This window comes from Peromyscus californicus, unplaced genomic scaffold, assembly GCF_007827085.1.
Source record: "Peromyscus californicus insignis strain IS unplaced genomic scaffold, ASM782708v3 Scaffold_7__1_contigs__length_154581171, whole genome shotgun sequence".
Taxonomy (NCBI): domain Eukaryota; kingdom Metazoa; phylum Chordata; class Mammalia; order Rodentia; family Cricetidae; genus Peromyscus; species Peromyscus californicus.
The window spans coordinates 6,907,363-6,934,893 of NW_026294595.1; the positions used below are offsets into that span (position 1 = coordinate 6,907,363).

Genomic DNA, 27,531 nt, shown 5'->3' on the forward strand with positions numbered 1-27,531 from the left:
AGACCCAGGATTACACTTCTAAGTCCAATCCACAAGCGATTCTGGATGGTGACTTTGTTTTTTGTTTGTTTGTTTTGTTTTTGTTTTTGTTTTTCAAGACAGGGTTTCTCTGTGTGGCTTTGCGCCTTTCCTGGATCTTGCTCTGTAGACCAGGCTAGCCTCGAACTCACAGAGATCCGCCTGGCTCTGCCTCCCGACTGCTGGGATTAAAGGGGTGCGCCGCCACCCCCCACCCCTCCACCCCGCCTCCCCGGCTGGGTGGTGACTTTGTACAGGCCTCCTTTTCCTACCAGTTCATGGAATGGGAGATGACTGATGCCGGGCTTTATCATGAAGCCTCCTGTGATGGACAGCCTCAAGCAGGGCCACTTAGCACAGACCTTTCGCGGCTCCCGGGGCCACCTACAGCAGGGTATAGCAAGTCCTTTCTGTACGGGAAATCTGACACACAGTCCTTGAGAAGGGCCTCACACTCCTCCCCAATCCATGCCCTATTTATTGGCATGGGTCAAACGGACTGGCTGTACATCTACTATTCAGGCTAGAGTCTAGTCTGATTTCCAGCCGTAAGTGTAGCCTTTGAGAGCCCTAAGAGAAGTGATAAGGCCAAGATAAGACGCGGTTGTGCGTCATCTGGGGGAGGAGCGGTGATGGGAACAGAGTTCTCGAAGCTATAGAAAGCCTTGGAAACCGCCTGTCTGATTCTGACCATGCAGAGGGGCGGAAGCAGTAGGATGGAGCCTAGTAGAAGCCTCAAGCTCTAACCGGCCAGGGTCTCTACTGCCTGGCCTTCGGTGCGTGCTCCCTCTGCTGACCGCGGTGCCCAGCGGCCGGCAAAGGGACGCGGCTCGGAAGCGAGAGGAGGAGCCTGAGGGCGGACGGGGGCGGAGCCCTGCTTGAGGGCGTGGCTTGTGAGGCCTCTGGGCGGGGCTCTGGGCGGGCCCCGGTGCGCCGCTGCGTTCCACCCTTCCGGCCCCGCGTTCCATCAGCTGCTGGCACCTTCCGCCCAGCGCCGGCTTTCCGCGCGACGGTCGCCAAGTTCTATTTTCGCGTGGCCTCTGCGGCGCCCGAGCCCGCAATGTCGGGCCCCAACGGGGATCTAGGCATGCCGATGGATGTGGAAATGGAAGACGAGAGTGACAGCTTCGGGGAAGCAGGTGACCCGGGCGGGGGTGGGGATGCTGCTGAGGCGACCTTTGCTTTGCTAGGGGTACAGTCCTGGGATCTGGAATGGGGCCGGGGTGGAGGGTGTGTGAGGGACTGAAGAGCCATCCCATCCCGTCCCTGGGTGGCTCTGGAGTTGTCCCCACGGCCACCTCGGAGGCAATGGTGAGCACTAGTGAACGGATCCCTGGACGATGCAATACTGGGGAACTGTCGCTAACCAGCCCTGGTTACATATAGGGAAACTGAGACAGCTCCAGAGATGCTTGTCGGTTTGGGATTTGCTTTAGCCATTTTCTTCGCTGAAGGGGGCGGGTCCTACTTGGCTCTCCAGGAGGTGTTGGCCCGGTGGGCGTCCCACTGTGCTGAGTCAGCACCCCAGCCACCTGGCTTTGCTGGTGTGATCGTTTTATCTAGCACTGTGTTGGGTGCACAGCACTGCGGAAGGACCTCGGGGGAAGCGTCAGCCCACAGACTTCCTTTGCACGTTTGGGAACCTCAGTTTTCCCATCGGCAATATTGGGCACATTGGTGTCTCCTGTTTTGAGATGTGTCGGGATTAAAGGGAAAATGGGATGGAAAATGGTTAGACTCTAAGATTCCAGCGTACAAGTTCCTTCTGAAAGTGGATAGTGCACACACACACACACACACACACACACACACACACACACACATATGCATAGTCAAGCCAGGTGCCTTGCCTAGAGGGCAGGACTTGTGCAGTAAGGATGGGGTATGCTTTGTTTAGTTATAAAAGCTTTATTGAGCTGTAAGTGACACTATAGATTTTACCATTTAAACCGTACAGTTCTGCAGGCTTTCATATATTCACAGCATATCCATTGTCACAACAGTTTTAGAATATTTTTCTCATAAATGAAGGTTGCCCTCCAACTGGAGGCAGGTGGTGGGTCATTAGGCTTACAGTGGGCAGTGTTGGGGACCGGGGTACGAGTGCATTGACTGCTGGCAGCCATGGTGGGGACATCATGAGGGGACCCGGGGAGGGGGCGGTGTAACACTGAGTGGACACTGGAATGGTGGGGAGGAGGCTCTCCGTTCCAGGACAGGAACAATGGCTAGGGGGTACCCCGATGAAGCCCCTCTGCTAGCCTGCCATGAAATGGGAAGATGGATCATAACAGCTGTCCGTTTGGTTCTTGATGTGGCCACACCAACTGAGCTCTCGTGTACTGGAACCCTCAGTGTCCCCCGCTCCAATAAGGAGTTGCAGGGGTACAGCAGCTGGGACTCAAACCGAAGGGTTCTGTCACCAAGTAGCTATGGGAAGTGTTCTAGTTCCTTCCTTCTTAGGCCTCAGTTTCCCCATCTGTGCCATGAAGGAAGGACTTTAAGATCCAGCAGCCTTCACAGACTATTCTCTGTCAGGGATGTCCTCTCTGGGAGCCATCCCCAAAGGCAGGCACATTTGCACTCTTCTCCCGACACCCTCCCTGGGCCTTTTTCTTAAATCCACCAGCTACTTCCCCTCTGGTCCCAAGCTGGCAGCTGAGTGCTTCTGAGTCACGGGCTGGCTCAGAACTGGGTCCCGCAGTGAGCACAGACCCAGACCTTGGGTCCTAAGGGACACAGCATTGCCAAGAGGCAGGTCAGAAGCCACTGTAGAGGAGGACGGGGAAGACTCCGAGGAGGAGGTATTTTGAGTTGGTCCTTGAAGGGTTGCTGTGGTTGATGAATTCTAGGTGGTAGACAGTTGAGCAAAGGCAGGGACCGGAAAGCCAGAACTTCATTCATTCATCCATTCACGCATTCATTCAGTAAGTGATTATTTGTGTCGTCGAGGGCACTGGGGAGACAGCAGAGAACACAAGACCCGTCACCTCTCCCAGATCTCTGCAGTGAGTGTGAGGTGGAGTACAGACTAGCATCCAGCCAGTCACAGTAGTGATTCCTGAAGGGAAAGCTATGGAAGGGGGAGGCTCCCTGGGAGGGCTCCCCTTGGTGACAGCCACACTGAGACTTGAAATAAGTGGTCTTCATCCCAGAGGGAAAGACAAGAAGGCCACCCAGTGCATTCAGGCACAGCCAGCAGTACATTCAGAGGGCCTGAGACAGGCGAAGCAGGTGAGAGGAGAGGAAAGGGGTGGGGGACGGGGATAAAGAGGGAAGGAAGTAGGGGGCTGGGTCTGCTCCAGGGCCCAGAAGCTGCTGGACTCTCTTCTGAAGGCAAAGGGCTGGAGGTCACATGCCTAGCAGAGACTTGATTGCCCAGCTCTGGACATGGCTGTGACTTCTAGGTAGCCATGGAGGGGAATGCAGAGGGAACTTGTCACAGGATAGGACCACCAGCCAGGACAAGGGCAGACTGCCTCAGGACCACTCTAACCCTACAAAAAAGGCGTGCTAAGGATGACGCTTTTCCTCCTGTGCTGCCTACTCATTTCCCCATGGTGACACTAACAATCAGAGAGATTGGGGATGTGCCCAAAGCCCTGTCGAGGGAGAGCTGGGGACACTGGGTGTACTGTGTCTATCAGCCCTGAGGAGGCACAGGACCTTCCCTGTCTTTTCCCTTCCTCCCAGAGTATGCTGCCATCAACTCCATGTTGGATCAGATCAACTCTTGTCTGGACCACCTGGAGGAGAAGAATGACCACCTCCATGCCCGCCTCCAGGAGCTGCTGGAGTCCAACCGGCAGACACGCCTGGAATTCCAGCAACAGTTTGGGGAGGACCCCAGTGATGCCAGCCCCTAGCTGCCAGGAGCCCCCAAGCAGGCCCCACCCTCACCTCTCTAGGCCATGTTCTGGCCTGGGTAGATACTACCTGGCTTAGACACCATCTCAGGTACTGGCCTTCAGATCCCCAGTGGGTCTTCCAGCCTGGACCAGGCCCCAATGCCCATCATCCCTTCTGGAGCCAGGTGTGGTCCTACAACTTACTTGTCTGCCTGCCCAGCTCTCGTCTTTCCCCTCCCCCCTGCCCCAGGACTGAGTGTCCATATTAAAGCGATCTCCCACACCACCGTCCCTCTTGTCTCTCTCTCTCTCTTTTTTTTTTTTGGTTTTTCGAGACAGGGTTTCTCTGTGTACCTTTGGAGCCTTTCCTGGAACTCACTCTGTAGACCAGGCTGGCCTTGAACTCACAGAGATCCTCCTGTCTCTGCCCCCCGAGTGCTGGGACTAAAGGCGTGCGCCACCACCGCCCGGCCCCTCTTGTCTCTCTGTGCCGGGGTTAAGGACCCCAGGAGCCACTGGAGGCAAATGGAGCAGGCTGTGGCTCGTGGGCATGTGGTAGGGCTGGGGTTCTTTTATTTCTGGTCCAGGGGTAAAGGCAAGGTCAGGGCTTCCTCCCTACCAGGTGTGCTGCCCGCTAGCAGCTGCTTCCCAGCCTGGCTGAGTTAGACATGCTCTGTGACCATGAAATATATTCAGCCTCTCTGGGCGCTAGGGCCTTCCACCACGATGACCGCCTCTAGGGTCTGACTGTAAACCTTGGCCTTCCACTCTAGCCCTAGTCTTCCCAGCTGGCAGTGACAGCCAGGCTGTCTTATCTCTAAGTGAGAAAACAGAGCTAAGGCTGGCCCTGCACTGCTCATCTGTCTCTGGGTTAGGAGGGCTGTGCCCTCTTGGCGAACCAAGAGCTGAACCTCAGCAGCAAGGACCCCCGCCCCCCAATCCTAACTTCATGTCTGACTCTGCAGCTGGACAGAGGCCAATACAAGAGCCAAGAATGTACACCTAGGGCTGTTTGCAAGAATGTCCTGGCTGTTTGCAAGTCACATGACCCTGCTAAGGCCTCAGTTTGTCTATCTGCAACTTGGGGGTAGAAGCAAGACCATCTGCTAGGTTAGCAGCCATAAGGATTCTCTCAAGTTGCCTTCCTAGCCCTGATACACGACAAGGTAAACTGAGGCTCAGAGAAGAGAAGTGCCTTGTAGTCCTATTCCAGCAGGGAGCCTGATGTTGGCTTCCCTGGTCCTCTACCACACTGTGTCCAGAGAGACTAAGTTCCCCTTCCTGTATCCACCCCGACACAGTGCTGGTGAGGACCGCAAAGCCAAACAACTCTTTATTGGATTTGGAGTAAAAACACCAACATGTGAACATTTCCACGCAGATACCTAGAAGGCATTAGCAGATCAGGCCCTAGGCATGTTGGGTGGCCAGAGCTCCCTCTATCAGGTTTTGAGGCGAGTTGAGCGCCGAAGGGGAGGAGGGGGGTTGGGGAATCCAGGCTTCACCTTGCTGGGTAGTTTCGCTGTGTCCTGGGGGTTTGGCTGGCTGAGCGGGCGGCCACTACCACTGTTAGAGGTGAAAAGTGCAGTCAAGGCATTTCGGGCATTGATCGCACACTTGCGGCTCACGGGTCGGCTGGCTGGGCTGGGGTTCTTGGCTGCTTTGTATTTCTAGATCCGAAAGTTTTCAAGTTAGGCACAGCCCATGGCACTCCTGGCCAGCAGCTGCTTCCCAACTTGGGCCAAAACAGTAATGATTTGTTGTGTGACCCTGTCTGAAGCTCTTAATGTCTCTAGGCTCTGGAGTCACCCACTCCCCACCCCCACCCCCAACACACACACACACACACACACACACACACAGACATAACCCATAGAGCCAAGCCTGAGTCCTTCCCTGCTGTGGGAGTATGGCTGGGAACTGGCTTGGTACAGCAGCAAACAGCTGCTGGCCATACCCGCCAGCTTGAACAGAGGCTGTGCCCCAGGCAGGGCAGTCGGATGGCCACTCACCTGCAGGTTCTCAAAGTGGGCCAGGGACTTGCAGTGGGAGAGCCGCAGTCCTGAGTTACTGTCGTAGAACTTGTGGCAGATGCGGCAGACGTAGCCCATCACGGGCACCAGGAAGTCCACACCTGGGGACAGACAGCGGGGGCTGCAGACTCGGGTCCCCCTCACCAGCTGGGGGTCCCACCGCCTGGAGGGTGGGCTGCCTGCTGCAGTACTGTGACTGAGACTGGGGGCTTAGCTTGGGGTCTTACCATATGCCGTGTTGGGGTTGTAAGTCTCTGAACCCTTCCGTTCCTCTAAAGATGGATCTCTTGACCTCACCTGGAGAGGGAGGGAGTGGGGCTCAGATGGGATGCCGCAGGCTCCACACGGACACAGGTCAGGGGCCTGCCGTGCACCCGTGGTCTCCAGCACACCAACCATCCCCTCCGCTCACAGCTCGTTGAGGGTGGCCTTCTTTGAGCCATGGCACACGCCGATCCTGCCTCCCAAGTGTCCTTCTGATGACTGCACTGTGGGTTTCAGTTAGCCCCTTCCTCAAGCCAAAATAAACCCCTTCTTTCTTAGGCTGCTATTTCAATACATTTGAGTGTGTGTGGGCGTGGGTACCTGAGGCTAGTGCTTGTCAATCTCCAGGGACTGGAGGCATAGGCAGTTACGAGCGACCTGACATGGGTGTGGGGAATTGAACCCAGGTCCTCTGAAGAGCAGCACAGCTTCTCACCGCCATCCTTTTTTTTTTTTTACTTTTTGAGACAGGGTCTTGGTATGTAGCATGTGATGGAGCTCTCAAGCCTCCTGCTTCAGCCTCCTTTGTGCTGGAGCCTCTGACCACCTCCCCCTGGTGCTGGGGAGCGAGTCTAGGGCTTTGCACGTGCTAGGCAAGCCTCTGTCACTGGGCTATCGTTCCCACCCCCAATCCACCTGCATTTCTTTTACTTTGTCCAGAAATAGCATGAACAAAGGCTCACAGGACTACGGACAGTCCGCTGGAGCATGCCTTCTGCACCCGGCTAAACACTGTTCCCTCTGCCCTCCCTTCTCCCACACAGTCAGTATCTCAGCCAGCCTTTAAGGCCCTTGTATATTTCACCTGTCACTCAATAGTCAACCCTGTGCCTATTTTCATGGCCACATGTGACAGAGCCCATAACTGCGTCATGCATTAGTAGCTACAAATGCCAATGCAGTGTTTGGGTCCCTGAAGGAGCAGGAGAGGCCCTCCCAGCTCTATTAGCCTCAAATGGCCCACCCCACATACCTGCTTGCAGAATTCCTCCTCAGCCTCAATCTCTTCCTCCTCCTCCTCCTCCTCCTCCTCGTCCTGATCACTCTCAAAGCAACCAACGGCATCTACTGTGATGAAGTGGTCCTCCTCTGGGCTGGCTATCTCCTTTTCAAGTGTCTTCAGCTGCCCACGGCATGGACAAGGGGCTTAGGTCAGCTATGGGCAGCTGAGGGTTCTAGGCCCTGCTCTATGATCTCGGGGGAAGGCTTCATGCTATGTTCAGGCAGCAGGTTACCTCCTTGGCCTTGTCTTTGTGTCCCTGGGACTTTACATGCTCCACAAACTTCCGAGGGGTCTTGAAGTAACGGTTGCATATGGTGCAGAAGGGCCTCAGGGACTGTTTGGCAATCTGGGGAAAGGAAGGCAGGCCATGTGGTGCACTGCAGCATCCCTAGGTACAAGCCACACTATCGGTGGCCCAACTCAGCTCTGCCCCTACAATGGGACATGCAAATCACTTCTCTTCACTATGTGGGATGGTAGGTGCCAACAGAGACAGGATCGGAGGGAGAATGGCCACCAAAGACCCCCAGTAGGCTAGAGGCTGAGCAGCAGGGTGAGCTGGTGCCTCCACTCAACAGATGGGCACAGGAAAGCCCAAAGAGGAACATGACTGACTCACCAAGCCACGTGACTGTCACATGAAGACAAGAACAGACTTTACCTCCCACTCCCACCCTGGGCCCCTCCCCCGCCCTGGCTTGGCACACACAGGTGCCTTTGCAGCATGTGAGTGGTTCTGGCACCTTGTGTTCCTGTGTCCTGCGGTGCTGGATCAGGTCTCCCACGTAGTACACCTGGCAGGTATTGCACCAGCGTTTTGGTGGGGGCTCTCTGAATGACGACAATAAAAACAAGCAGAGCATGACGCTATATTTTCCTGGAGTGCTCCGGAAATGCAATGCAGTTCGGAAGCGAGGGTTTAGGTCAGCCTACAGTGCCTTCTTGAGGGGCCAGGGTTCTAGTCGAAATAGTCAAAAGACAGAGGAAAGAGCAGAGATTCCTGACTTCTCTGAATGAGAGCTAACAGACATGTGCTCTCTGTCCACCAGGCCAAAAGCAGAGCAGCCATGAGTTCCTGCTGTCTCCTCGTCCTTGGTAGAGCCCAGTCACTGACTCAGTTGTCTGTCCAGGCCGGGGAAGGTTTTGACTTGTCTTCAACAGGGCTTAGTGTGATTCTGAACAAGTCAGCTTAGACCTCACCATGCAGCTGGCTTTAAACTCTCGATTTTAGCTGGGCATGGTGGCGCACGCCTTTAATCCTAGCATTCGGGAGGCAGAGGCAGGTGGATCTCTGTGAGTTCGAGGCCAGCCTGGTCTACAGAACGAGTTCCAGGACAGCCAGGGATACACAGAGATACCCTGCCTCAAAAATCAAAAACAACAACAAAAATCTCTTGATCCTTCTGCCTCGGCCTCCCAAGTGCTGGGATCACAGGTGTGTGTCACCATAGCTGGCTTTGTTATTGACACTCTGAAACTGTGAGGCTTCCTAAGTTACCCAAGTTCCTGGATTCTCCTCAAATACTGGGCACTCTGGCAACCACCCAGGCAGCTGTCCCAGGAGACACAGCCCTTATCTCCCAGTTCCCAAGTCGATCTGGTTCAGCTTTCTCCAACGACACTTCCTAGCCCTGAAGGCTTGTGACACCCCACTGGGGCCTGGCAGCTGCCACAGCTCCCCCCCCCCCCCCCCCCGCCTGCCCCTGCCTTGTCACTCCAAGTGCTAGTTCCAGACTCCAGGTGGACATTTCAGACCAACCACATCCCCTGTGACAAAAGGAGGCCTCAGAAGGTCTAACCCCAGGCCACAAGATGACCTGATTCTTGCCATCATGCTACTATGGTCGGGGCCAGCACACAGACCAGAGGAGCAGGGCTCTGTACCCTAACCCTCCTCCTGACCACGGGGGTGTCACACTATTCTCACCTGGAAGGACCCTTAGGATACTGTCACTACACCCCTCATCAGACTACTTTATAGACGGGAAACTGAGGCCCAAGGTTACAGTTACTGGCATGCAGAGCAATGATTAATCCCCAGGCAGATTTCAGAGAGTGTCTCTTCAGGGCCTGGTCTGTGAGGCGTCCTGCCCCACAACGTGAACCTCTGCCAGCCTTTACTCACTCTGCCTCTCTCTCCAGAATGTCCCGAGGCATGGGCAGCAGGGACAGCAGGCAGGTCTGCCTCGAGTGCTGCATTTCCCCAAGCCGCTGTTGGTGCTGAGCCTCTGACATGTGGTCCTGGAACTCCTGCGGCATGAAGGAACCAGAGGTGGCTGTGAGCTGCAGCCGTGGGGGGGACAACTCCAAGCGTCACGGCCATCCTGCATCTCTGATCCTCTGACTACGTTTCTCCCACATGGCCTACCAGCATGTGCCACCACAACTGGCATATTTTACACAGCTCAATGTAGGCCAGGGCAGGGATGGTAAACTGAGGCACAGAAGGAATCCACACCCATATCCAGGAGTGCTTCTGTGATAAAGAACATGGCTCTAAATGGTCCTGCTCAGTCAGGGACCACAGTCGCAGGTAACTGCTACTGGAAACAAGTAAGAGCATTAACGAAACTGGAGGGCAGGGCTGGAGAGACGGCTCAGCGGCCAAGAGCACTGGCTGCTCTTCTGAAGACCTGGCTTTGCTTCCCAGCTCCCACATGGTGGCTCACAACCATCTGTAACTCAAGTTACAAGGGATCCGATGCCTTCTTCTGGCTTCTATGGGCACTGGACCCATGTGGTGCATAGATAGACATATGGGCAAAATACTCATACACATAAAATGAAAATAAGTCTTTTTAAAAAAGTGTTTGTCTTTTTAATTTAAAGAAATTAAGTTCTGGCTATATTGCCCAGGTCATTCTGAAACTCAGGTGCTCACGAGTTCTGTTTCAAACCCCCAGGTGGCTAGGAGCAGCTGCAGGAAGTCCAGAGAGTCCCGGCCAAGGCTACTATCTATTTATTTTGCTCCTTACATGTTAAGCAAGGGCTGAACTATATCCCAACTGTACTTTTTTTAAAAATTTTTAATTTTGAGACAAGCTCTCTCTCTCACTAAGTTGACCAGGTTGCCCTTAAACTCATGATCCCCCTGCCTTGGCTTCTCAAGTAAATAGAATCAGCCCTACTAAGACTACTATTACTGTTAATGCTCCCCTTGCCTGGGCCAGACATGGGCTCAGAACTTCAGTGTCAAGTGCTGAGCCCTAAGACACACAGTGAGGTAAGTTCTTGGCTGTACTCACTGAAAACAAGAGGAAAAGACGCAAGAGTAGTTTACTTCTGAGACCTTGATGGTCAGTCAGATTTGAACCAGGTTTTCCTTGATCCTAAAAACCTGCTCTACCAGCTGATCAGGAAATGTCTAAGCAGACCGACAGCCATCTGGGCCATGTAGAGAAGGCAAGCCCGCAGGCCTGCAGCCCCAGCCCTCCTCCCCACAGTACCTGCTGGCTGCTGCAGCTGGCCTTACAGATATAGCAGAAGAACTGGAGGGTCTGCTTGGAGGACGTGCTGGCAAGGGCAGGGGCGACAGTGGAGTCCCCAGGACGAGGTCCAGACGTGAGGGGTGTGGTGTTGAAAGCCCGGCTGTCGCTGCTCTGCAGGATGGTGACCTTCAGGGAGCCCCCAGCCCCCCACATCTACAGTAGATTCAGAGACAGGGTTTCTACCATCTGGGTGTTGATAGTGATCCAGCCCCAACAAGAAACATCTGTGAGCATCGTTTCCTCAAAGTTTCCTGATAGGGAACCTGAGGTTAGGTTCTTACGTGACTGCCCAAACGTACACAGAGAATATGATAGCCAGGATTTGAACCTAGATCTCGTGTGTGTGTGTGTGTGTGTGTGTGTGTGTGTGTTACTATGTAGACCAGGCTGGCTTGAAACTCACAGAGATCGGCCTGCCTCTGCCTCCCTAGGGCTGGATTCAAGACGAGCACCACCACTCCCAACCTAGCTCTGTTTAATTCTAAAGTCCAACTCATACCACTCCTCACATGATGGATGGGGAAACTGAGGCCCACGGAAGAAAAGAGGTTGGAAGTTTTGTCATAAGATAGAGTTGGGACCCAAGTCCCACAAGGAGGTTTTTGCTAAGGTACTCTTTGCACTAAAATGCTGTCACCACATGAGGGATTAGGGACTCTAGTGTGGAGTGGCCAGATCAGAAGACACTTGTCACCCAAATCACATCTAGATCTTCAGAAAAACGACCTAAGGGCAGACGAACCCCCGTGTGGCTGACCCATGCAGCCAGGCACAAGGCTGCCGCCAGGCTTGGACGCACCCCAAGCAGCTCTCCTGCTCTTTTTTCACATTCTCCCACATCCAGGCCAACAGCCGATGCCTCCTGGCTGGTGTCTGCACTGCTCTGGGCACCTACTGGTTCTGGCAAGGCCTCCTCTGGGCCTGAAACGACAGATATGTTCCTTTCCCAGAGTGTGTCTACCATCTGGGGTCCAAGATCTGCGTCCAAGAGAGCTGGCTTCTCTGTCCACAGCCATGACCCTGATGTTCAAGATGGGGATGGCCCCAGCTCCGGACCCTGGGCCCAGCCCTCAGTCCCCACCCAGTCAAGGCTAAACAGTGCCAGGTGGAGGAAGGCTGGGCAGGGCTGGGTCTGCCCAGGAGTCCACACGCTCGCTCACCTCCCGCAGCTTCTGCGGCGTCAGATGATGGCTGCGGTTCCGTGGCACAGGCCGGGACTGACGCTTGCTCTGGTTGGGGTGCTGACCCCTGTGGCCAAGTCTGAGGCTGGTCCTGGGTCTTCTCTGATGTCTGCTCCTGCCTCTGGCCTGGAAGCTGTTCCTGTGGCGGTGCTTGGGCGGACACCTGTGTCTGTGTCTGGGTCCGTGTCTGAGCTTGCTTCTGTGGGTCTGTCTCCTGTGGCTGCACCTGCCGTGGGGGCTGGGAACGTACCTGTGGTTGTACCTGATTCTGCTGTGGTGCTAAGTGCTCTGGAGAGGTCTGTGTCTGTGCCTGTTTCTGCAGCCTTGGCTGCACCTGGGCCTGGATCTGTACAACCTGTGGCTGGCAATGTGGCAGGACTTGGGCTCCTGGTGGCTCAGGCAGCCGCTCTGGGGTCTGTGTCTGCTTCGGTGCTGTCATCTGGGTCTGAGGCTGGACCTTTGCTTGTGGCTGCCCTGCAGGCCCTTTCTCTGTGGACTCCTCTGAGCTAGGAAAGATCCAAAGATAATCAAAAAGCCAGGCGGTGGTGGTCTACGCCTTTGATCCTAGCTCTAGGGAGGCAGAGACAGGGTGATCTCTTAAGAGTTGGAGGGCAGTCTGGTCTACATAGTGAGTTCCAGGTCAGCCAAAGTTGTCTCAAAAAACAAAAACAAAAACCAAACAGGAAAATCAAAGATCAAAACTGTTCCTTTCTAGAGGCCTCTGACCCAGTTCCTAACCCCAGCTCTACTTACAATGGGGGATCGGGGAAGCCTGAACGCTGTCCAGGCCTGTTTCACCTAGATAAACTCAGGGGCATTGGCTCTCCACCTCGCAACATGTTTTGAATTAACCCTATAAACTGGCCCCATCCATGCACTCTGCAAAGACCCCCTTCCTCCTAGCCGCCCAGCCTGGCCTCCAGGTGGCTCTCACTCAGGTAGATACAGGGATGAACCTGACCCTCCCCCCAGCCAGAGGCCAAGGCCTAACTCCCAGGCTTCTGAGCCCCAGCATGTGGCCAGCATCACTCACCTTTTCGACCTTTTGGCTGCTGGTTCTGATGCCTCCAAGGGCTCAGGCTCAGGCACTGGGGTCTCACTCACCATGCCATCTGGACATACGAGCAAATCTTGGTCTGCAATGAAGGCAAGTGACGGAAGCCAGCTCCAGGAGACGGCCTGGCTCATCTGCCACTGAGATCCCCCCTGCCCTGATGTCTGCCTCACCTTCAGGGGTGTCCATCTGGAGCTCCGAGGCTTCTTCAGACCCCTCTGTGGGGTCCTCCCTGTCTCCCAGAGGCACTGTCTGGGAAAAAGAATCCTGCTTCTTTTTAGAATCCATTTTTTAACCTCCACCTCACTTGCAAACACCCTCCTGCTCAAGGGACTGACGGGGCTGAAGGGCAGATGACCTGAAACACCTCAAGAGTCATTGTCTGAGGTGCCCGCCCATCTATCTATAGACTGCTTTTTCATTCTGGGCTGGGGACACACAAAATCTCTTGGTCCCACTGGTCATCTCGACTTCCCACTCCCTGTTCCCTAGGGAGCCAGAGAGAGCCTTTGGCCTAAACCCTCCCAGGGCCTCCTAGCCCTGGGATTCTCCTAATCCCAAGCCACTGTCCACTCCTCTCCACTTTCATACCCTGGACCTCTGTCTCTCCTTTTCCCTCTGGACCCCCCACCAGTATTCCTGCTACCTCTCCATGCATCCTTGCTGGCCTTTCTCTGGTCAAGCCACGCCCCCACCCCCGCCGCCCCAGCCTGCCCCTAGCCTTCAAATGGAGCCTGAGAGCTTCTATCGGGGAGCTCCTAACATAGGCAGGTCCAGACCCTTTTAGTGGAGTTTCCCAGTTTTTGTTACTCTCATTTATTTGAGACAGGGTCTCACTTATTTCCAGTCTTAATTAATTGCTCTCGTGTAATTGCATTAATATCTCTTACACACACACTCAAGACCCACAGAAGGGCCAGGCCAGATGCCACATCTGCACTGCTGACCAACCACTTCCCGGGCACCTTCGGAAGCCCCCAGGTGCCACTCACAGCTTCCCTTCTTCCTGCTAAGGCCTCTCGGCCTGGTGAAAACACATATGTACCCCACAGCAGGACGCTGGGCCCTCTAGAGCCTACCTAGCTCTTGCCCTGGAAGACCCAGGGAGTCAGGGAGCCTGGATTCTGTGCCTGCCTCAACCACCCCAGCCTGTCAGCTGTAGTGCCCTATATGTAAAACAGGAGCATAGCCATGACCTGTGCCAGGCCTGACCCCCACGGAGAGGCTGAGTCCTTCTCTGGAGGGAAGGCCTTCCTACAGATGGGGGAGGACGAAAGCAATTACGTAAGGAGCATTGTTCATGCCCTAGAAGACATCTGAGAGCCGGCCTTGTGCAAAGAGCTGTAAGGACATGCAGGGCCAGAACAATGTGTGTATGTTCTCCTCTGTGAATCTCTGAGTCTTCTGCATGTGGTAAGATGAACCCACGAACACACTAAACCCACCAGGTGGCCGCTGGGGGCTTTAGATGCAGCTGTGTGAAGACCAGGCCCTCCCGGTACTCTACAGATGCAGCTGTGTGAAGACCACGCCCTCCTGGTACTCTACTTTTATTCTATGTATGAGGATTACACATTTTTGAAACTTTTAGGCAGTGATACAATTCTTTTTTTGTTTTGTTTTTTGTTTTTTTGAGACAGGGTTTCTCTGTGTAGTTTTGCGCCTTTCCTGGAACTCACTCTGTAACCAGGCTGGCCTCGAACTCACAGAGGTCCACCTGGCTCTGCCTCCCGAGTGCTGGGATTAAAGGTGTGCGCCACCACCGCCCGGCACAATTCTTATTTTTTGCAGAACCAGAGCCTCCAGCCCCGAGCCTGAGCTCTACCACTGAGCCATACCCTCACACCTTCAAAGTAACATTCAGAGCTGCCCGTCCCACACCATGACCACTAGCCTCAGGTAAACACTTGAAACGTGGAGTGTTTAATTAATGTGGAACGCTTAATGACACAATAGATATGGAATATTTAGTGGTTTTTTTTTTTTTTTTTTTTAAGGACAAAATGGGGCATGGGGAAATATACTGGTAGTTTTAGGAACTTGGGAGGCTAAGGCAGGGGGATCACCTGAGCCGAGACTTCTGAGGTCAGGCTGGGCAACACAGGGCACAGAGGTATTGGAAGTCTGGGAGGTAAGACCTCGTCTCTTAAAAAACAAACAAACAAATAATCAATCAGCAAGAGATCTTATTTATTTTTCATTTATTTATTTTTGGGTTTTTTTGAGACAGGGTTTCTCTGTGTAGCCCTGGCTGTCCTGGAGCACAGTCTGTAGACCAGGCTGGCCTCAAACTCAGATATTCACCTGCCTCTGCCTCCTGGGTGCTGAGATTAAAGGTGTGTGCCACCACTGCCCAGCTCATTTATTTATTTATTTTTAATACAGGTTAAAATGGTAATTTCTTTACAATGTTAGACTAACTAAAATATGTTAGTGAATTTTACCTTATTTTATTCATTTTTGTTTGATTGTTTTGGGACAGCTGGCCTAGAACTTCCTATGTGGCTGAAGAGGACTTCCAAACCTTTTGTGCCGTCTCCAGAGTGCTGGGATTATAGGCGTACATCACTACACCTGACAGTATAACCAACTTTATCTGTTCCTTTTAATTTATTTGTAAAGTTTTAAGATTTTTAGCTCAGGATGGTCTGGAATGCACAGCAATGGGGTGATGAGTGGCAGTCATCAGACTTGACCTTTTAATCTTTTTAATGTGGTCATCAAAAGTTTTCCATCATGTACACGACTAATTTTATTTCTACTAGACATTGCTGATACAAAGAGAAATATCAATAAGGTGAGATGTTTCAGCAGGTAAAGACGTTCGGCATCAAAACTAGTAACCCAAGTTCTGTTCCTAGGAGCATACGGTGGAAGGAGAAAGCAGGTCCACACAAGCTGTTCTTTGGCCTTCACATGCCCACCTTGACACATGTCAAAATAATGAAGTAATAAAAAAATTGTTTAGCTGGGTGGTGATGGTGCATGCCTTTGATCTCAGCCCTTGGGAGGCAGAGGCAGGTGGATCTCTGATCTGGTCTACAGAGCTAGTTCCAGGACAGTTATACAAAGAAACCCTCTTTCGAAAAAATAAACAAACAAAAACCAAAAAAACAAAAACAAAAAACTTGTTTAAGAGAGAAATAGTACATAAATAATAATAGAGTAGTATTTGGGTATGGCTAAAGTCCCATCAAGGACATAGAGGTATTTGAAGTTTGGGGGAGGCTAGACACCTCCGCCTTCATTTTACAGACAAGGACACTGAGGCACAATGAGGGAGCATGACCTGCCCAAAGGCCGGGTGAGCCCAAGTACAGAGAGCTGGACTGACACTGGGGTACCCCTTCACTGACTCCTACCCTGCGGCTCCGCCCAAAGCACTACTCACCTTGCAATTGGGGGTGCTGGAAGAGGAGGTTCTTGCCTGTTTCTGGGAGTTCCTCCCTGAGTGGCTGAGCTGAGAAGGGTTCATTGGGACCCCAACAGGAGGAGGACCCAGCAGGGACTGGCGCGTGGCCTGGGGAAAGAACTGTTGTAGATTTGGGGTGACCATCTGGGGGGGTGTAAGGCTGGGTGCTGCTAGGCTCGGGGATGTCATGTTGTAAGCACGGAGGTTGCCTGTGGGGAAGAAAAGGTGAGAAGAGAGGTCACACCATGGTCCCTCAAAGCATCATGGGAATATCAGAGATAATTTCCAAGGGCAGCGGAGGGAAGGTAAAGCCAAGTTGAGGCCTGCTGTGGGCCCTAGTGAGGAAGGGCTAAGGGTGGGTTTTCTGCTCCAGCTCTGTGTGAACTGCCCCAGACATGCCCTTCGAGGGACCCAGTGTGGGACCATAGGAGAACCAGCGAGCTGTTGCTTAGCACTCTGTCCCCCCACTAGCTTCTCTTTATCACTGAGTGGGAAGCTGAGGCACTATGCCGAGGCACTCCAGGCCCCACATCAGCCCTCTTGCCTGCCAGGTACAGGGCAGATGTGGCTATTTCTATAGATAACTAAACAGAGCAGAAGCCTGCCCAAGATCTCTGAGGGACACCCGCTAGCTGCCACTCCTCCTTACCCCATCCTCCGCATCCATGACATCACCAGGCCCTAGTGACTACCAGCCATGTGCCTTTCCAACCAGGCTGTCCCTCTCCTGAAGACACTTGACCCCTCCCTGGAACTGCAGCAAACAGGCTCTCTCTAGAGCTACATTCTGACCCCATCCCCTGCCCAAAGCAGGTCCCTGTTCAGTGAGGAAGCCTGTTCCTTCTAGAGCAAGGAAGTCTGGTCCTGCCACTTCCTCGGTGCCTCACATTGGTCCTGGTGCAGTCCTCAATCACCTGCCTCTGGGCCTTTGGACACGGTGACCCCACTGTGGAAGCTGCTGTGCTCCACCAATTCCCAGCATCCTCCAGACCTCCCCTTCAGGAGGCCTTCCGTGATGTCTGTGTCCCTAGAGGCCCCTCTCCTAGAACCAGCCATCTTATTTCCTGCTGCACCTCCTCTGACTCAGCTCTCTTTACTCGAGGAAGGCAAAAGAGATTTGGCATCCACGCTGAGATTTAGGGGCAGTGCAGGAGAGGGCAGCGCAGTTTTAAAGGCTCAGGTCAGTTGTGCTGAGAGCCAAGTTCAAGTCCAGACTCTACAGCACTACCTCTGGAACCTTGAGCAAAACAGTTTCCCCGCCTCTCATGTCAGATGAGGATGCAAAGTTATGAACTAGTGCATCTGGCAGACAATCATAACAAAGACAGAGACACCGTCACAGAGAGCCACCCAGCTCCCATGAACAGCAAGATGAAAGACAGAATGCTCTCAAACAGAGATGGACAAAGGACATGGACAAGTCACAAAAGGAAATGCAAATGTTTGAAAAGTGTAAAAATATTAGCTGCACTAGCACGTAGAAGTGTGAATTAAGACATTCAAGACACAGCTTTAGCCTTTGCAAACCAACTTAGTAACTTACATGTACATATACATTTATATAGGTGTATATAAAAAAGCATAGAATACCCAATGCTGCCGTGGGCATGGTGAGGCCGGCACTGTCATACGTAGCTGGTGGCATTGCAAACTGGTCCAGTCCTTAGGAAAGTAATTTGGCAATACTTATCAAAAGCCATCAAACATCCATCCCCCGACTCAGTCACTCTATGTTGGGAATCTGAGGTGAGAAGAGTCTCAATGTCATGTTCATCCCAATGGTATTTAGGATAGAAAAGAGAAGGGGGGGGGGGGAGAAACAGATAAATGAGGTTTCCATAGGGCACATCCCTCTAGTGAAAACTTAAATCTATCACAAATATCCTGAGTGAAGCAGCATAGAGGCTGGTGTGGCAGCTCACACCTATAATCCCAGCCCTTGGAGGATGAGGTAGGAAGACTACTGTGAGTTCAAGACTACCCTGGCTTACACAATCAATTCCACAATAGCCTGGGCGGCAGTCAGGCCTTGTCTCAGCAAGGCCAAATGGAGGGGCACACACCTTTAATCCCAGCACTCAGGAGGCAGAGGCAGGTGGATCTCTGTGAGTTCAAGGCCAACCTGGTCTACATAGTGAGTTCTAGGCCAGTCAGGGCTACAGAGTAAGACCCTATCTCAAACAAACAAAAAGTCAATTCTAGCGTTGTAAAATAAATAAAACACGCCGGGCGGTGGTGGCTCACGTCTTTAATCCCAGCACTCGGGAGGCAGAGGCAGGCGGATCTCTGTGAGTTCGAGGCCAGCCTAGTCTCCAAAAGCGAGTTCCAGGAAAGGCGCAAAGCTACACAGAGAAACCCTGGCTCAAAAAACCAAAATAAATAAATAAATAAATAAAATAAATAAAACACAACATAGACCCTTTCTTGTATTAATCATAATAATCATACCAAACTTCCCAAACTCCTTATTAGAGAAAAAAACTGAAAGAACTATACCAAAATACGACTTTCCTGGAAGTGAGTGAATGTTTTCCTACCACTGGGTTTTTTGTTTGTTTACAATGACTTTATTTTTCAGTATTTATTTTAAATTTTAACTATGTGTATATATGCGTGTATAGGTACCATTATGTCATACATGGGAGGATGGCCCCCAATCAAGATAAAAGTGACAGACCCCCTGGAGCTGGAGTTACTGGACCCTAAGCAGCAAACACTCCCAACCACTGAGTCATCTCTCTGTCCCCTTTGGGTTTTGTTGCTGATGATTTCCTATTTTAACACATTATTTTCACTATGACAAGCATGACTTTTAAAATGGAAAAAAAAAGGTGTCATATATATGAAAACACTGTGATCCGCTATGAGATTTCTCTCTCTCTCCAATTATCCAGGCGTCATCCGAGAGGCAGCTCGAAGAGCTGTCCACACTGGTCCTGGTAGGGCTGCCCCGTGACGGCCATCTAACCCCTTCTGCCTGTGTTCTACTATGGGCACGGGATCCCTCTTCCTGGCCTCAGGTTGCCGACGTTCTCGTTTATAGAGGAGGTTATTTATGGGTGTACCTCCCCTTAGGGTTATCAGTAGAGTCAAGAACGACTTAGAAGGAAGGGCTGAGATTCCTCCCCACACAGAGAAACTGAGGCAAGGGCACAAGGCTTCACACTCGAGGCCAGCGACAGGGATTCATGGAGGCCCAGGCTCGGGTCTGGCAGGATGCTGAATGCCTCAGGAACACCATGTAATCTTCATGACAGCAAGTGGTGCTGAGCACTGCCAAAAAAGCCAGTAGCTTGATAACTCCGCTGGTGGCAGAGTAGCTTGAGGACGTTCACCTCGTAGAGCCCTAGTATCTACCCATAAGGATGCTCAGGGTCACTGTGTGCGCTGGGAAGACTGAGTGGGACACGGAGGAAACTGGGGACTGCTGCGAACTGCCATACCTTGTAACTGCTGCAGTAGCAAAGCTCTTTGCAGCATGGAGCCATTGAGCAGGGAGGCCGAGTGGGTGCCCTGGAGATTCAGAAGCTGTTGCGGGGATGGCTGTTGGGGGAGGCCCCTGTGTGATGGGAGGGGGCGGGTCAGAGGGTTGTTGGGGAAGCCATCCACCCGGAGACCCCTCACCTCCATTCTCTCCCTCTCTGCGGCAGATAGAGGGTCCCCTCCAAGGTGGAAACTGATGACATTTAATACTCAAACAAGGATGTTGTGGGAGCCAGGTTGCAAAACACGGGTCCGAGTGTCGTCAGACCACAGCCTCCATTCTCCCAAGTGGGAAACTCACCGGCTGACAGGCATGGGCAAGGGAGCCTGTGGCGGGGACGGCTGCAGCAGCTGTTGGAGCTGCAGTAACTGCTGCTGCTGCTGGAGCTGCTGCTGCTGGAGTTGCTGCTGCTGCAGCTGCTGCTGGAGCTGCTGCTGCTGGAGTTGCTGGTTGAACATGGTAGCTGCAGGAAGAAGGTGGGTAAGGTCAGGTCACCACTCTGGGTCAATCCAGCTCCCCTCCGCTCCCAAACCACTCATCCTAGCCCACAGACGCATACTGTAGGCTAGGCTGCACGGCTACACACTCCCAGCCCTGCCAAACGCAAGCCACTTTTGTACCCGGGTGCTTCCGGTTCTGGTCAGCTGCCAAGAGCAGAATATACACAAACACACGCTTGCCTTCAGACCTCTATCTTCACTCCCAGCTCCTCAGCTCTGACAGTTCGACACTCCAAACCAAGTACACCTTCCCTCCCCCAATCCCCCCCATCCCGCCTCTCTCCCCACTCAACACTTCCCGGTTTGGGATTCCACTGCCCTCTCCCTATGTTGTGTCAATAACATGACTTAAATCCGTGAGCCCTGGACAGGAAAAGCTTCCCTCCACTACAATACACCCCTACGTCTCTCCACTGCCCTCATTCCTCCCCCCACTTCCCCCGCAGATAGAGCCAACAGCAGGCATTTGATCCCGTGGCCTCTCCTGTCCACAAAGCCTGCAGCCTCCATGCAAGTAGCCGCTACCCCTGCAGTCCACCCTCCCCGGGTGCCCAGCTCTCCACAGAGGCTTCCAGGGCGAGCACCACGCAGGCTCCCCTCACCTCTCCGCAATCCACGAAGGCGGAAGGCGCGAAAGCCACGCGCGGACTCGGCGGCGCGGGCTCGCGGGCTCCTCGGGCCCCGGCTGTGGCTTGGACACTCGGAAGGCCCGGCGGCTGGCCAGCCCCCCGCAGAGCGCCCTCTGGAGGACCGGAGGCCTCGCCGCGGCCGCGGAGATCCGCTTCGCGCGCGGGTCACGCCGCGGGGGGACTGCGGCCGCTCCTCAGTCGCTGGAGCCGCGGTGGCTCCAGGTGCCAGGAGGCGCAGGGCAGCGCAGACTCTGCGTCCCCAGGCCCCGGCACCGGGAAGGGCGATTCTGAGCTCCCAGGGCCAGCCGTTTATCCGGCAGAGGCATGGCGGGGACTCCAAGGAGGGTCAATTCCCAACCAACCCCCAGGCCACCACGGTCCGGCCATCCAGAGCCCGCGTGGGGCTGGGACCAGAGCGAGCGGGCGTGAAGGGAGCGGGAGGGGTGTGTGTGTGTGTGTGTGTGTGTGTGTGTGTGTGTGTGTGTGTGATTCAGTTTTTCTTTTATAGTCTTGGTGTTTGTTTTTGTTGTTTTTTTATTAGAGCCCACTAGAGATGGTTGTGAGCCACTGTGTGGTTGCTGAAAATTGAACTCAGGACCTCTGGAAGAGCAGCCAGTGCTCTTAGTCACTGAGCCATCTCTCCAGCCCATATAGTCTTGTTTTTTAAAGATTTATTTTATTTTATTTTATTTATTTTTGGCTTTTCAAGACAGGGTTTCTCTGTGTAGTTTTGCGCCTTTCCTGGAACCCACTCTCTAGTCCAGGCTGGCCTCGAACTCCCAGAGATCCGCCTGGCTCTGCCTCCCGAGTGCTGGGATTAAAGGCGTGCGCCACCACCGCCCGGCCAAAGATTTATTTTATGTAAGTGTTTTATATCATGTACATCACGTGCATCCAGAAACTAGAGGCACGAACATTTGTGAACCGTCTTGTGGGTACTAGGAATTGAACCCAGGTCCTCTGCAAGAACAAGTACTCTTAAACATCTCTCCCCCCTCCCCATTTTTTAAGGTTTATTATTTCATGCGTCCTGTATATGAATATTTTGCCGCCCCTTCCCCATTTTTTTTAGGTTTATTTTTATTTCATGTGTCCTGTATACTAATGTTTTGCCTGTATGTCTGTGTGTATTCCTGTGTGCCTAGTGCCCGCAGAAGTCTAAAAAGGATATGTCATCTCCTAGGAAGTGGAGTTTATGGGTGGTTGTAAGCTACCCATGGGTGCTGGGAACCGAACCTGGGTCCTCGGGAAGAGCGAGCTCTCCAGTCCCTGATTTTCGTTTCTGTTTCATTTTGTAGTGGTGGCTGGCCTGGAACTCACTTTGTAGATCAGATTGGCCTCGAACTCACAGAGATCCGCCTGCCTCTGCTCTCAGTTCTGGCCCAGCTATAATTTTATTTAATGGCTCTCATCCTGCCCCTAAAAGGGTTCCGATACCGAGGACTCCCTCATCCCAACTAGTCTTGGCAATCCCGTTTACCTGGCGTTAAGTGCCCGGGTCATCTTTGCACACAGCGCAAGCTTTGAGAGCTGGCCGCACGGTGGCGCTAGGTACCTCGACACCAAATCACGAGCGCCGCAGTCAGGTGATGCGCTGTCCCCTAGGCTCCGGACTCGCCGCTGGCGCGGGTGCCAGGTGTTCTCACTCCACTGGGACCTGCGGAGCAGTAGTTGGGGTTAATTGCGCTAAAGTGGTTCTGCCTCAACGCTAGGATGGCCGCGGCTGGGGGATGCGTGTTTAGGAAGCTTGGATGGTGGGGCTTAAAACGTCGAGCTGAGCGGATGGGCTTATCCTTGAAGGACAGGGATATTTGGGAAGGGAGCGGGTGACAAGAGTTAAGTCCACAGGTCGGAAAATGCTCCTAAACCCAGCACATGGGAGGCAGAAGCTGGAGGATCGCTAGTTCCAGGCTAGCCGGGACTACACAGCAAGATCTTGGGTCAAAATAACATTATTATTTTAAAGTAAGAGAAAACGCACTCTGACCTGGCCGGGCATAGTGGCCCCAGCCTATAATAATCTTCTTGCATGAGGAACAGAGGCGGTATGATCGCGAATTCAACGCCAGCCTGGACGAGTGAGACCCCGTGGCAAATAAATAAATAAATAAATAAATAAATAAATAAACAAACAAACAAACAAGCAAATGCTGCAGCTCGGTGGGAACTCAGGCGCAGGTACAGAAGGAGTCAGGGTCTCCTTTGCCTTCTGGCTCCGCCACCCTGAGGGACTGGAGGAGTCCTCGACGGCTTCTTGATATGCAAAATAAATGTCCCCTCCTGTAGGTGTGTGTGAAGATGCCATTACATAATGCTTATCACTGACGCCGGCACACGGCGAGCTTTAGCTAGTTGCTAAAGTGAAAACACTAAAAATAATGCTGGTGCTGGCGAAGATGGGAAGCCAGTGCGAGCTGACTGCGCACGCGCATCTGTCATGCACGCATCTGCCAAGGGTTTATCGAGGCTCTAGAGCACCCTTTGCCCTTTGACCGACTAACCCCCTTGTAGGAACGTAGCCCAGGAAATCGATCAGAAAAGAGACTTTCAAAGCCAGCAGGTTTGTCCCTGGAAACGTTATTTACCCTAGCAGCCTGGAAAACGGTCAGCTTCGGAGGGAAAAGCTAAATAAACCGCCGTGTCTGCCTCCTTAACAGGAAGCACACAACCGTCAGAAATGAGATTTTTCAAAGGCTATGAAACATTCACAATACGACCTGGTGTGAGCTCAGCAGGTTCTCAAACTCCATATACATTATGTGCTGGGCTTTGTGGGGTAGGGGATAACAGTGTGTAGTGGGTTCGAGGGGATTTTCACTCTCCTTTTTTTCTCCCCTAATTTGCAACGATTGTTTTGGGTGACTTGATCATGGGGGAAAGGCTTCCTTTTCCTTTCCTTTCCTTTTTTTTTTTTTTTTTTTTGATTTTTCGAGACAGGGTTTCTCTGTGTAGCTTTGCGCCTTTCCTGGATCTCGCTCTGTAGACCAGGCTGGCCTCGAACTCACAGCGATCCGCCTGCCTCTGCCTCCCGAGTGCTGGGATTAAAGGCGTGCGCCACCACCGCCCGGCTCCTTTTTTTTTAATGTGCGTGATTTCAGCCTTGAAGATAAGCTAAGGCCATGGTTGGAGGGCTCTGGGTTTACTTTTTGGGGCTAATTACCTTTGCTCAATCTCTGGCAGGCAGAATTCCCCCTCCCCCATATATATATATATATGGGGGGAAAATATCTTCCCCATGGAGGCTGGAAAAAAAACCTGGCGAAATCTCTTTCTTGTCTCTTAATTTTTATTTTTATTACCAGTGTGTTCTGTTTTTGTGTATTATTGGGGGGGGGTATGTGTGCCATAGTGTGGGTGTGGAGGTCAGAGATCTTCTCTGTGGGGTCAGTTCTCTCTCCATCTTTACATGGGTTCTGTGACTCCAGTACAGGCCATTGGGTGTTGCAGCAAGTGTTTTACCCAAGGAGGCACCCCAGACCCTTTCACCTGTGTCTTGGAAAGCCTCTTTATCACAGAATTCCTGTACTCAGTGGATCTGTGTCAACACCTGCCCCTTCTGGTCATGTCCAACGTAGTACAAAATCAGAAAGTAAGTAAAACTCACCAATTCTAGATCCTTTTTTTTTTTCCAAATTGAATAAAGAATTTTGGTAAACCACTCCCTGCTTCTAAAATCCAACCAGAAGTTTGGCTGATACTGTTCTAAATGTGTTTTAGTTGGAGAAAAGCTGTTATTTTTATCCTAAGCTTTAAAAATTTTCGATTTATTTTATATGTTTTGCTCATGTGCATGTCTGTGCACCGCATGCATGCCTGGTGTCCACAGAAGTCATAAGAAGGTGTTGCATCCCCTGGAACTGGAGTTTTGTGATCTGCTGTGTGGGTGCTAGGGATTGAACCTGGTTCTTCTAGCAAGAACAAGTGCTTTTAACCGCTGAGCCATCTCTCCAGGCTTCTCCTGAGTTTTTCAGGTTAATAATGAGGTCAAACCAGGCACAGAGTCTCATGCCTGTAATCCTAGAGCTTGGGAGGCAGAAGCCCAATCACTGCTGTAAATTCAAAGCCAGATTGGTCTATACAGATCAGTGGTTCTCAACCTTCCTGACGCTGTGACCCTTCAACACAGTTCTCACGTTGTGGTGACCCCAGCCATAAAATTATTTTCATTGCTACTTCATAACTGTAATTTTGCTACTGTTATGAATCATAATGTAAATATCTGATATGCAGGATATCAGATATGAGACCTCTGTGAAAGGGTCATTTGACCCAAAAAGAGATCTCAACCCACAGGTTGAGAACCACTGATATACAGAGTTCTAGGTCAGGCAGGGCTACATAAACAAGACCTTGTTTATTGTTGTTGTTATTGGTAATAATGAGGATGGACTGAGGATGCAGTTCAACTAGTACAGTGCTTGCCTAGCATGCCCAAAGCCCTGGGTTCGATTCCAGCACTGCATAAAACCAGGTATTGTGGCATATGCTTGTAATCCCAGCACCTGGGAAGTGAAGGCAAAAGGATCAGAAATGCAAGGCTATTCTCAGAGTTCAAGGCTAGCCTGGGCTACAAGAGACCTTGTCTCAAAATAACGATGATGATGGTGGTGCTGGCAGTAACAATGACAGTGTCTGGTCACTGAAGCCTTGCACTGTCTTAGTTTTGCCGGTTCCCCACACTAGGACGCGTGCAATTTTTACAGTGGCTCCTGTCACACTTTTCTACGTGGTTATTGACCCCATATGGCATCTTCATTTTGTAACCTGCTACCTCCTCAGCTCACATGATTTCTATCCCCAGTGATGTCATGTGCCTCTAGATGGCAAAAGAAGCTGCTGAATTGTCCCCGTGTCCTTGAAATCCAGCCCACCCCTGCTCATCACATTGGCTGGTGACAGTCAATGAAATGAATGGGTGAATGAATGAATGACTCCAGCTCTTGAATTCAAGGGCCAGCCTCTGTCCCCGGGTTGATGGTCCTCGCTCTTCCTTGCTTGACATCCACATCCATCCTCCTACGGAGGAGATTCCAGCCAGGAATCCAGAACAGCACGCCAACGCAGACGACAAGGCGGGCCTGCCACCTGCCAGCCCAGCTCAGCACTCCTGGGAGCCGGCCCTGTGCTCAGCAGAAGCTCCACATTGGGCAGGAGGCAGAGCGAATGTGAGACCCTGTGTGTCTCACGTGGCCTTCCCAGTGGCTGCTGCCCACCTGTGTCCCTTCATATAAATAAACACGGAGAGAGATGGAGGGCAGAGCTAGGGGTGAGCTGGATGTGCACAGCCTTGTGTCCATCCCTACCTTCTGGAGCAAGCATCCTTCTGATTCAGGACCTTACTTTGGTCATTTCTGATGGACAGAACTGACTTGTGGGTGACAGTCTCCCCCTTCCCACAGACCTTGTCGTTACATCCAGCTACACCCTCTTCTACCTTCCTAAGAGTCAAGGGTCCCTTTAGAGGGTGCAGTATGTGTGAGGTACGGCTTACAGCTATGCTGATCTCTATTGGTTCTCTACCCAAATTCACTTCAATTCCAGATCCTGCAACTCAGGGGTTTTATTACCTATCCCCTTTACAGTCAGAGAACCCGAGGCCCCCAGAGGTAAAGTGGCTTGCTCCTATTGTTGTTGGTATTTTACTCTTTTTTGGGGGGGGCCTGCCACCCAGTTCCCAAATAAATCACACACGGAGGCTTATTCTTACTTAGGACTGCCTGCCCATGGCTTGGCTTAGTTTCTAGCCAGCTTTCCTTATCTTAATTATCCCGTCTACTTTTGCCTCTGCCCCACCCCCCACTCTCTAACTCTGTAATCTTTTTTTTTTTTTTTTTTTTTTTTTTGGTTTTTCGAGACAGGGTTTCTCTGTGTAGCTTTGCGCCTTTTCCTGGAACTCACTTGGTAGCCCAGGCTGGCCTCGAACTCACAGAGATCCGCCTGGCTCTGCCTCCCGAGTGCTGGGATTAAAGGCGTGTGCCACCAACGCCCGGCCTAACTCCGTAATCTTACTCTTACCCTGTGGCTCGCTGTGTACCTGGGTGGCTGGCCCCTGGAGTCCTCCTCCTTCTCTGGCTCCTAACTCTCCAATCCGTCTTCCCATATTTCTCCTTCTATTTATACTCTCTGCCTGCCAGACCCACCTACCCTTTCTCCTGCCTTTCTATTGGCCATTCAGTTCTTTATTAGACCATCAGGTGTTTTATACAGGCACAGCAACACAGCCTCACAGAGTTAAACAAATGCAACATAAACAAAAGTAACACCCCTTAAAATATTCTACTACATGCTCCAAGTCATCAAGCCACAAAGCAGTATGTAGAAAAGGACATGAACACCAGACTATTGGCTTTATCCCTCACCAGGGCAGAATCGCAATGCTATCAGACCCTCTCCCAGGCTCATGGGGAATACTGTTCCATGGGACAGAACAGGTAAATGCAGACATCTAGACCAGCAACTCTCCCAAACTCTGAGAATGCCTTTGTGCCCAGCATCCCAGCCTTGAAGAAGAGGGCACTGTGCAAGCCCCAGCCTGGCTCAGGGGCTTCCCCTGCAGTACCCCTGCCCTGGGTGCCTGTCTTAGGGTTTCTATTGCTGTGAAGAGACACTATGACCAC

General features: G+C 52.2%; 2 protein-coding genes across 6 annotated transcripts; one reads left to right on the top strand and one right to left on the bottom strand.

Moving 5' to 3' along the window:
• The first annotated feature begins 736 nt into the window (after positions 1 to 736).
• On the top strand, positions 737 to 4,157 carry Bbln (bublin coiled coil protein). The gene is made up of 2 exons (XM_052722988.1): positions 737 to 1,157; positions 3,712 to 4,157. Exons 1-2 carry the CDS (start codon positions 1,079 to 1,081, stop codon positions 3,882 to 3,884), a joined length of 252 nt encoding a protein of 83 aa, XP_052578948.1. The 5' UTR covers positions 737 to 1,078; the 3' UTR covers positions 3,885 to 4,157.
• Ciz1 (CDKN1A interacting zinc finger protein 1) lies at positions 1,169 to 23,010 on the bottom strand. 5 transcript variants are annotated; one of them, XM_052722985.1, is made up of 18 exons: positions 20,888 to 21,332; positions 20,086 to 20,248; positions 19,745 to 19,860; positions 17,892 to 17,963; positions 16,281 to 16,510; positions 13,063 to 13,156; positions 12,869 to 12,971; positions 11,815 to 12,341; positions 11,454 to 11,575; positions 10,613 to 10,807; positions 9,292 to 9,416; positions 7,910 to 7,997; positions 7,399 to 7,512; positions 7,137 to 7,286; positions 6,127 to 6,196; positions 5,879 to 6,000; positions 5,372 to 5,536; positions 1,169 to 2,974 (listed from the first exon to the last, which is right to left on the bottom strand). In XM_052722985.1, exons 2-18 carry the CDS (start codon positions 20,241 to 20,243, stop codon positions 2,954 to 2,956), a joined length of 2,472 nt encoding a protein of 823 aa, XP_052578945.1. In that variant the 5' UTR covers positions 20,244 to 20,248; positions 20,888 to 21,332; the 3' UTR covers positions 1,169 to 2,953. The 5 variants fall into 5 exon arrangements, with proteins under 5 accessions (XP_052578945.1, XP_052578943.1, XP_052578944.1 ...); XM_052722983.1 differs by lacking the exons at positions 1,169 to 2,974; positions 20,888 to 21,332 and adding exons at positions 22,395 to 22,571; positions 22,902 to 23,010 and having other exon boundaries at positions 5,187 to 5,536; XM_052722984.1 differs by lacking the exon at positions 1,169 to 2,974 and having other exon boundaries at positions 5,187 to 5,536; positions 13,063 to 13,141.
• Between the last annotated feature and the right edge of the window lie 4,521 nt (positions 23,011 to 27,531).